Genomic DNA, 9,033 nt, shown 5'->3' with positions numbered 1-9,033 from the left:
GGCTCTCAAAGTCTGATCCCCCCCAGCCCCGAGACCCCCAAACTCAGAGCTCCCAACAACCACAGCCCCCTCCCCACGCCCACCAGACCCCCCCAGCTCCGAGTACCCCCGTCCCCGGCTGAAATCCCCCCAAAATAACCCAGTCCCATCCCACCCCAAACCGTGTCCCGGACACCCCGACCCCTCAGCTCTACCCCAGACACCCCCAAACCAACCCCAGACTTCTCTAGACCCCAACCCCAAACCTCAGCCCCATTGAATCCCACCTCCCCCCCCGGCCCAGACCCCCTCAGCCCCACTGAACCACCACCTCCACCCCCCCCCTCTCCTTCCCCACACCTCAGGGTCACACTTTGCATCCTGACCCCCATAGCAGTGGGGTGGAGACCCCCAGCTCTGTGTCCCCCCCCCCCATCGTATCCCTATCGCAGCATTTCACCCCCATCAATTAATTCGTTCATCATCGCATTAATGCGAAGCAAAGGGGGGGGGGGGGGGGGGGGGGACGACAACCAAAGGGATTCCAAGTGCTTCCCCTCCCGACCCCCCCCCCTGCAATTGGGGCCGGATCCCCGGGATCGAGGAGCTTCGCTTAAAGTCATGAAACTGCCCCAAAAAGCCCCGAAAAGCCCCAAAAATCGCAAGCGGGAGAAGCGCCGCCGCCGTGCGGTAATAATTCAGGAACGCTCCATTTTCCTGCATAGCATTACCCGCAGGACCAACCCCCCCGGCATAATATGCAGCTGGGGGTGGGATCTGCCCACAGCACCAATGGGAGGGGGCTGCAAAAAGGGGCTGGGGGCTGCAGGGGGGGTCGATCATCATCGAACGCCGCGATGATGAATATTTAATCACCTCCGGCTAGTTAAATCTCAGCCTCATTTGCATACATTGGCTTAATATAATGCGCATGGGGGAGAGGCTGCACGTTGCATTTCTAATTTCCCTTTGAGATGAATTGATTTTAAGGCTGTTTTTGCTTTTTTTCCTACATGAAAACAACTTGTTGGGGGGGGGGGGTTAATGTTAATTAACTGTTTGATGGGACGAGCTGACAGACCTTTCAGGACCCTTCCAATCCAACCAGTCCACGGCTCTATGATCTTAAAGGACCCTCTTAAATCAACCATCCCATGTTTCTGTGATCTTCAAGGACCTTTCCCAACCCAACCACTCCATGGTTCTACGATCTTTAAAGACCCTTCAAACCCGTTCTATGGGTCCATGACCTTTCAGGACCCTTCCAACCCAATCATCCCACAGCTCAGTGATTTTTTTAAGGGCCCTTCCAACCCATTCCATGATTCCATGATCTTTAAGGACCTTTGAACCCATTCTACAGGTCTATGATCTTTAAGAACCCTTCCAAGCCATCCAATGGCTCTATGAACTTTAAAGACCCTTCCAACCCAACCATTCCATGCTTCTATGGTCTTTCAGGACCCTTCCAACCCAACTATCCTATAGCTTTGTGACCTTTCAGGACCCTTCCAACCCATCTGATGGTTCTGTGGTCTTTAAAGACCTTTCCAACCCAACTATCCTATAACTCTGTGACCTTTCAGGACCCTTCCAACACATTCAATGGTTCTCTGGTCTTTAAGGACCTTTCCAACCTAACTATCTTATGGCTTTGTGCTCTTTCAGGACCCTTCCAACCCTTCCAACGCCTCTCTGATCTCCCAGCCCCCCTCCCCACCCCATGGTCTCGCTTGCAGCCATTCCCCCATTGTCAGTGTAAATACGGCTCCATCCCAACACACCACTGTGTACTTTGCAGCTCTTCCCGTTGCATTATTCACGAGCCCTCCCAGGCACGGCAGCCAGCTGCATATTCATCAGCGATGCTACATTATTCATGGCGTGTTGGCTCGGTCGTTGGTTGTTCGGAGCTATTTCTCCTATGGGGGGTGGTGGTGATGTGTTGGTTGCTGATGGGGGGGTTAAGATAGATTCTCCTATCAGAATCCTATCGGAATTAGGACCCAAACCATCGCGTTCTTTGAAGGTTAAAGCAGGAAACTTCACTTTCTGCCCCAGTTTTGTTCTCTTTGTTTGTTGCTTTAATGAGGGGTGGTCGGCAGGGACCCCCAGCGACCCCTCGGCCCTCACTAATGATCCCTGGGCCACAAACAGCCCCTTCCCCCCCCCCCAAAGACCCCTGGGTCGCCCTTTATTGACCCCCTCCCACCCCATACACCCCTCCAGGGCCCACCTGAGCCCCTCAGTACTGCAGTTCACTACGTTGCTGCCCCCCAAAAGTGACGAATTTCCCCCCTATTACTCCATTATCTCCCACCTGCCGCCCCCCCATCTCATCATTACGCCCCCCCCCCCTTCACTTCCCGATTTTTTTAGTGCTGCGGTCCTTTAAGAGCTCTCGGCCCCGCCCCCTTTTGGCGTGATGACGCAACAACCGTGCGTGCGCCGCCCACTTCCGGCCCGGCCGCCCGCCGCAGTGACAGGCAGCCAGGAAGAGCCGGAGCGGCACAGCGGGACCGCCGCCCCCCGCCGCCATGAACGCAAAGGCAAGAACCGCTCCGCCAACCGGGCAGCACCGGGGGTCGCACCGGATCCAACGCTGGCCGCCACCGCGGGGTCGCTGACTTGGGGGGTAACGCGGCTCCTTTAAGGGCCGCGCCGCAGCCAGCCGGGCCGGAACGGAACGGACCAATGGAACGGAGCTTTGGGGGGCGGACCGCATGTTGCCATGTCGACGGGAGAAGGTCGGGCGGGGTTGACCCTTTGGTAGCCGCGGGGGAGCGGAGTAGGGGGGGAATTTCCCCGATGACGTCCCGGTGGGGGGGGAGGGAGAGCGACCGGAGTGAGAAATAATGGGGGGGATGGGGGTCCCGAAATGGTGGTGGGATATGGGGGGGGGGGTACATTTCCCCCTTATTATTGGGATTAAGGGGATTATTGGGATTAAGGGCTGAGTCCAAGGGTGGGAAGTTGGGGCCCCAGGGCGGTGCCAGGGAGGAGACCCCCCCCCCGAAATAAAGGGCTCGAAGCGCCCCCTGCCCCATAGCACTGCTCCCAATGCTCCCAATGCTCCCTGTGCTCTGCCCCACAGCCCAGCAGGGGGACCCAGGGCTCAGCACCCCATGGACCCCCCCATAATGCTGTGGGTCTGCTGTAACCCTACAAACCCCCCCTTCATCCCCCCCCCATGTGCCCCAACCCGGAACCAGCAGCTTCAGTTTCATCACATTACAGCCCAGTTCCCCTTCCCCATCTCCCTGCACCCAGCACAGCCCTGTCACCCCCATGGGCTGGTCCCTATCAGTGTCCCCATAGGGGTGGGTGGGTCTGTGGGGTGGGTCTGTGGGGTGGGACTGTCTATGGGTCTGTCTATGGGTCAGGCTGTGACCTCCCCTCTCCCCACAGGGCAGTACCCCACTCAGCCCTCCTACCCGGTACAAAGCGCCGCCAACCCCCCCGTGTACCCACAGACCGTGCCCCTCCCGCAGCCCCCCCCGTACAGCGACGCTCCTCCTGCGTATTCCGAGGTGAGAACGGTTTGTTTCCTTCTGGAATAAGGGGAAACGTCCCCATGAACTCAGGGTTTGGGGATGGCACGGCAGGATTGAAAGTCCAGCTGGGGGCTGGGGGATCAGCTGGGTGTGCGGGGCCATAAAGGCTGTAATAACTCAATAACACAATAACGTTCTGCCCTTTGGCTCCGTGCAGCTCTACCGGCCCAGCTTCGTCCCTTTGGGGGCAGCCACCGTCCCCACCATGTCGGCAGCGTATCCGGGTGCTTCCGTCTTCCTGCCCGTGGCTCAGTCCGTGGCCGTGGGGCCCATCGGTTCCTCCGTCCCTATGGCGTATTATCCCGTGGGACCCGTCTACCCCCCGGGCTCCACCGTGTTGGTGGAGGGAGGTTTTGATGCTGGAGCGAGGTTTGGGGCTGGAGGCACCGCCAGCATCCCAGTGAGTACAGGAGGGACCCCCCCACCATAAAAGCCCATGGGGAGGGGGCGTGCCTTGATTTCTGACCTGGGGGGCAGGGGGGGTCACAAAACTACAGCTGCAGGCTGACCTTAAGCTGGGCTGCACTGACACAGTGGGGGCAGTGGGGCAGGGAGGGGGTTGTCAGCTCTGTCCTGTTTAGGTCTCATCTGCAGCTCTGCCCCCCCCAGCTCAGAGGGTTGTGGTGGGGGGCACTGAGCACCTTTCCAACCCACCCACCCATAGTTGGTGACCTCCCCCTGCCCCTCATTCCCCACCCCAGTTTCCCCCCACCTCCCCAGCCCTGATCCCCTGATGTTCCTGACCCCCCCCCCCCCCCATTTTTGCTCTGTGTTTTTGCAGCCCCCCCCTCCCGGCTGCCCCCCCAACGCGGCTCAGCTGGCCGTCATGCAGGGAGCCAACGTGCTGGTGACGCAGCGGAAGGGCAACTTCTTCCTGGGAGGCTCAGACGGCGGCTACACCATCTGGTGAAGAAGGAAGTGGGGTGGGGGGCTGCGGGGGGGGGTCAGGGTTAGGGTTAGGGGGTGGGGGGGGCTACGTGTGTGTAAGGAACGGCGTCACGTACCGTCAGCACTGCTCACCCTGTAACTGCTTCAGGCCTGTGTTAACCTGAGCTCGCAGAGCCGAGGTGTCTTCCTGCTCCTCACCCCATCCCAAGGGGGGGGGGGCTCAGCAACTCTGCCCCTTCTTTCATCCCCGAGGGGGGGTTTTGGGGTGGGGGGCTGCACATGGTGCACATGGAATGGGTGAGGAGCTGAGCACCGGGACCTGCAGCTCACAAAGCAGAGGTGCAATGCATCCTTCACCCACCTCCCCCTGCAGACCCCTCCCCTGTTGTCCCTCCCCCCCCCCCATTATGGGACCCCGGAACCCCTCCAAGTCCGCTTGGATCTCTTTGCACATTTAGGTCTAATCAAAGCCATGCTTTGGTGCCAGAAACACGATGCGATGTCGGGACATTTCATTCAATGCTAACTCTGCTTTTAGGTGATGCTTAATAAGCAGGATTCCCCCCCCTTTATCTCTTATTTCCCCCCCCCTTTATCTCTTATTCCCCCCCCTTTATCTCTTATTCCCCCCTCTTTATTCCTTCCCTTATTCCCCCCCTTTACTCCCCTCTCCCCCTTTATTCTCCCCCCCTTTCCCCTCCTGTTTCACCCCCATTTTCCCCCCTTTCTGACCTCCTGCCCCCCCCCACACACACTGTTGCCGTCCCCATCCCCACCAGCTGTGGGTCGTTATAGGAACCACACATTGCGACACAGCCCAAAGGGGGGGTTGGTTGGGGTTGGGGGGGTTGAATCGGATCGGGGTAAAGGAGAACCACGTCCGGGATCCTCCAGCTTCCTTTTTATTTGATCGGTGTTTTCCGAAGCAAAAAACGACCCCAAAAAGGGCCCAATTCCCACCTGATCCGCCTCGATCCGCGTCCCCTCCAGCGGTGGGGGGGGGTTATAGGGGGGGGGGGGCGGCACTGGGTCGCGTTGTGTGTGTGTGTGTGGGGCTGCGGGGCGCTGAACTGCGGGGATTTGCCTTTTTCTTTTATTTTATACTAAAAAGAATCAAAATAACATAAAAAAAAAGAAGTTAAAAAAAAACCCAAAAAAAAAAAGTAGAAATAAAGACTTATTTTGAACATTTGAACGCAGGACAGGCGTTGTTTTCCATCCCCCCCCTTAACCCCTCCCTACAATGGGATCCAATGGGCTGAACTGAGGGGGGGCAGAGCTGGGTTCGGGTCTGTGGGCGTCTGATATTCGCCTCCCAATTAGCTGCACTAATGACCCCACTATGCTAATGACCCCACTATGCTAATGACCCCACCATGCTAATGACCCCACCATGCTAATGACCCCACCATGCTAATGACCCCAGTATGCTAATGACCCCACCATGCTAATGAGGAGCGGAGCAGAATCGCTCTGTCATGACGAGAGATAAAACCATCAATTCTTGCAGCGTTGGTCACCGGGTTGTATTGAAACACCCAAAGGGAGGGGATGGGTGCGGAGCTGCGGCTTCATTCACCTCCCTCTGCTTTAATTCATCAATTACAGACAACAAGGCAAGAAAAGCAGCTGCAGGTGGGACCCGGGGCGGCTCGGGTCGGGCCCTATATGAAATATTCCTCTTTCTCTTTGGATGGATCCTCTTCCATCTGCACGGCCGTGTCCGCATCGGCCGCCGGCTGCTCGTAGGTGAGGTAGCTGCCCTTGTTTCTGTACAGGTAGATGATGATGACCACCAGCACCGTCAGCAGGGTGAGGAACACCAGAGTGATGACCACTGATATAAGGGGAGGAGAGGAGTTCAGCCCCATGCAATGTATGGGGTGGGGGTCGGGGGGGTGGGCAGCCCCTACCTGCGATGACGGCCGTGTTGGCTGCTTCATGGGGGGCGTTGGGGTGAGCCTTCTTCAGCCCCGGCGTCGTCAGCTCTACTCGTGGAAGGGCAGAATGGTCCCATTGGGTTGGATGGGACAATGAATCCCTGCAGCCCTGTGACCCCCCCGGGATGGGACCCCCCCGGCCGTGCCCACTCCTCATTCAGCCCCCAACCCATCACGGGGTCGTTAAGGTTGGATACGAGCTCTAAGCATCAACCACAGCCCCGAGTCTTACCTGGGGGGAGCGTGGGAAGAGCCCCCTCCATGGCATCGGCGTGGGAGAGCTCGGGCTCGGGGCTCCTTCACAACTGAGGGGAGGAGGAGGGTCGTGATCAGGACGGGGGGGGGGCACTGAGGGAAGCATCAGCACTTCACCTTTTGGTCCCCAAGGTGAAGTTGTGCGGGGCTGCAGCACCTTCCCCCCCCCTCCCCACACACACACAGACCCTCGCACAGCACTGAGAATCGCCCCCCCCCCGCACCGACCCCATCCCAACAACCACCTCAACGACCCCGAACGAAGCGGCTCCTGCACCGGACACGAGTGACTCAGCGCTCTGCGGAGCGGCACCGCTAGATGTCAGGAGCAAATAAATACAGCAAATAATCCCCAAAGAAAATCGATCAGCGAGGAGAGAACGGAGCAGCAGCAGCAGCAGCAACATCCCATCCCTAAACATCGTCCCATCCCTAAACATCATCCCATCCCTAAACATCGTCCCATCCCTAAACATCGTCCCATTCCCATCCCATTTCCTCTTCCAGTTCCCCCAGCCCCGCTGTGTGCAAGCACTGTGTGCCCACCCCATTCCCATTCCCATTCCCATTCCCATTCCCATTCCCATTCCCATTCCCATTCCCATTCCCATTCCCATTCCCATTCCCATTCCCATCCCCATTCCTTCTCCCCTGCCCCACTGCATGCACGCTCCATGCCTGCTCCATTCCCAGTCCATCAGCCCATCCCACTGTGCACACAGCATTCCCATCCCATCCCATCCCATCCCATCCCATCCCATCCCATCCCATCCCATCCCATCCCCATCCCATCCCATCCCATCCCATCCCCATCCCCATCCCAATCCATCCCATCCCATCCCATCCCATCCCATCCCATCCCATCCCATCCCATCCCATCCCATCCCATCCCCATCCCATTCCATCCCCATTCCTATTCCATCCCCTTCCCATCCCCATTCCCATTCCCTTCCCATCCCATTCCATCCCCTTCCCATCCCCATTCCCACCCCATCCCCATTCCCATCCCATTCCCATCCCCATTCCATTCCCATAGCCTGCACCATGCCCACCCCATTCCCATTCCCATTCCTATTCCCATTCCCAGCATCCAACCCCTATATTACCAGCCCCCCCCAGGATGCAGCTCAGCACCGGCCGGTCCGGATGGTGCCAAACCAGTTTGTGGGGCACAAGGCAGCCGGTCCCGCAGGCACTGACTGCACAGCTCAGTGCTGAGCACCATGTGGGGCAGAGCTGTGGGGCTGAGCGCAGGGATGTGCTGGTGGGGTGGGAGATGCTGCCCTGTTTGCACTGCTGGGTGCAGGGGGGGGGTCTCTCAGCCCCTGTCACCTCCATGGAGCCATGAGTGGTTCCTGCTGTGCAGCCAGACTCAGTGCAGGGCCACCAAACCCAGGGGTGGGCTCAGGACCCCACCACGTTCTGCTCCATCTCATGGGGTTCCCATTAATCCCAACTCTGCTCTCTGCAGGGCTGAGCTCCACATGAGCTTCTCCATGAGCAAAACTCCATGAGCTCCACATTCACCACCCCAAACCCAAAGCCCAAACCCAGCACCCCATACCCAGCACCTCACACCTAACAGCACCCCATACTCAACACCCCATACCCAACACCCCATACCCAGCACCTCACACCTAACAGCACCCCATACCCTGCACCCCATACCCTGCTCCCCATACCCTGCTCCCCATACCCTGCACCCCATACCCAGCTCCCCATACCCACCACCCCATACCCATCACCCCATACCCACCACCCCATACCCACCACCCCATACCCATCACCCCATACCCAACACCATACCCAACACCATACCCAACACCCCATACCCAACACCCCATTCCCACCGTCCCATTCCCACCACCCCACACCCACAGCACCAATCCCAGCCCTGCTCCCCCAGCTCCCCCATACCCGTGTGGGCCGTGTGGGGCTGCAGGCACCATGTGCAGCTCCGTGCAGTGCAGTGTAATGCAGAGCAGTGCAGCCCGGCCTCGCCTGGGCGTTCCCTTCCTGCCTCACCTTTCCAGTTCCACTGCCCCCGATGATGACAGAGCTGCAATTCCTCCTGCTTAACCCTTTGCTGGTGCAGGATGGGGCACCCCACAGCGGCACGGCCCACACAGCAAAGTGCATTGCACACACATGGAGCCCATAGGGAGGTGAGGGCACCAACCCCACTGATGGATCCGTCCATAAGACCCACAGGAGCCGCCCCATAGGGAACCCTAAAGCTGCACAGATGTTTGCATGGGATGCTCCAGCAGCGTGCAGCGCCAGCTGCAATGCAACCCCCACATTTGGTGCTGCAGTGCACCCCAAAGCTGCACCTTTGCAGCACGGAGTTGTGCATGGGGTGCTCCATCTATTGCTGCAATGCAAAGCCCCATATTTTGCTCTGGGGATGGACCTGA

At 58.6% G+C, this 9,033-nt stretch overlaps 2 protein-coding genes across 4 annotated transcripts; one reads left to right on the top strand and one right to left on the bottom strand.

Annotated features, from left to right (window-relative positions):
- The first annotated feature begins 3,333 nt into the window (after positions 1-3,333).
- DAZAP2 (DAZ associated protein 2) lies at positions 3,334-4,982 on the top strand. The gene is made up of 3 exons (XM_015887026.2): positions 3,334-3,509; positions 3,691-3,933; positions 4,315-4,982. The coding sequence occupies exons 1-3, from the start codon at positions 3,342-3,344 to the stop codon at positions 4,441-4,443; spliced, it is 540 nt and encodes a 179-aa protein (XP_015742512.2). The 5' UTR covers positions 3,334-3,341; the 3' UTR covers positions 4,444-4,982.
- Positions 4,983-5,932: 950 nt separating this feature from the next.
- SMAGP (small cell adhesion glycoprotein) lies at positions 5,933-8,939 on the bottom strand. 3 transcript variants are annotated; one of them, XM_015887019.2, is made up of 5 exons: positions 8,534-8,939; positions 6,862-6,931; positions 6,594-6,666; positions 6,335-6,409; positions 5,933-6,258 (listed from the first exon to the last, which is right to left on the bottom strand). In XM_015887019.2, exons 3-5 carry the CDS (start codon positions 6,622-6,624, stop codon positions 6,086-6,088), a joined length of 279 nt encoding a protein of 92 aa, XP_015742505.1. In that variant the 5' UTR covers positions 6,625-6,666; positions 6,862-6,931; positions 8,534-8,939; the 3' UTR covers positions 5,933-6,085. The 3 variants fall into 3 exon arrangements, with proteins under 3 accessions (XP_015742505.1, XP_015742504.1, XP_015742503.1); XM_015887018.2 differs by lacking the exon at positions 6,862-6,931; XM_015887017.2 differs by lacking the exon at positions 8,534-8,939 and having other exon boundaries at positions 6,862-7,073.
- Between the last annotated feature and the right edge of the window lie 94 nt (positions 8,940-9,033).

Source organism: Coturnix japonica, linkage group LGE22C19W28_E50C23, assembly GCF_001577835.2.
Source record: "Coturnix japonica isolate 7356 linkage group LGE22C19W28_E50C23, Coturnix japonica 2.1, whole genome shotgun sequence".
NCBI lineage: Eukaryota > Metazoa > Chordata > Aves > Galliformes > Phasianidae > Coturnix > Coturnix japonica.
This window is presented reverse-complemented; position numbering and strand designations above follow the sequence as displayed.

Excerpts from the sequence above, each read along its gene's own strand:
- DAZAP2 (XM_015887026.2), top strand. The coding sequence starts at position 3,342 with ATGGGTCTGTCTATGGGTCAGGCTGTGACCTCCCCTCTCCCCACAGGG. Across the intron at positions 3,510-3,690 it reads CTCCTCCTGCGTATTCCGAG|CTCTACCGGCCCAGCTTCGT; the intron begins GTGAGAACGGTT and ends GGCTCCGTGCAG. Across the intron at positions 3,934-4,314 it reads GAGGCACCGCCAGCATCCCA|CCCCCCCCTCCCGGCTGCCC; the intron begins GTGAGTACAGGA and ends GTGTTTTTGCAG.
- SMAGP (XM_015887019.2), bottom strand. The coding sequence starts at position 6,624 with ATGGAGGGGGCTCTTCCCACGCTCCCCCCAG. Across the intron at positions 6,410-6,593 it reads TCTTCCCACGCTCCCCCCAG|AGCTGACGACGCCGGGGCTG; the intron begins GTAAGACTCGGG and ends TTCCACGAGTAG. Across the intron at positions 6,259-6,334 it reads CAACACGGCCGTCATCGCAG|TGGTCATCACTCTGGTGTTC; the intron begins GTAGGGGCTGCC and ends CCCTTATATCAG.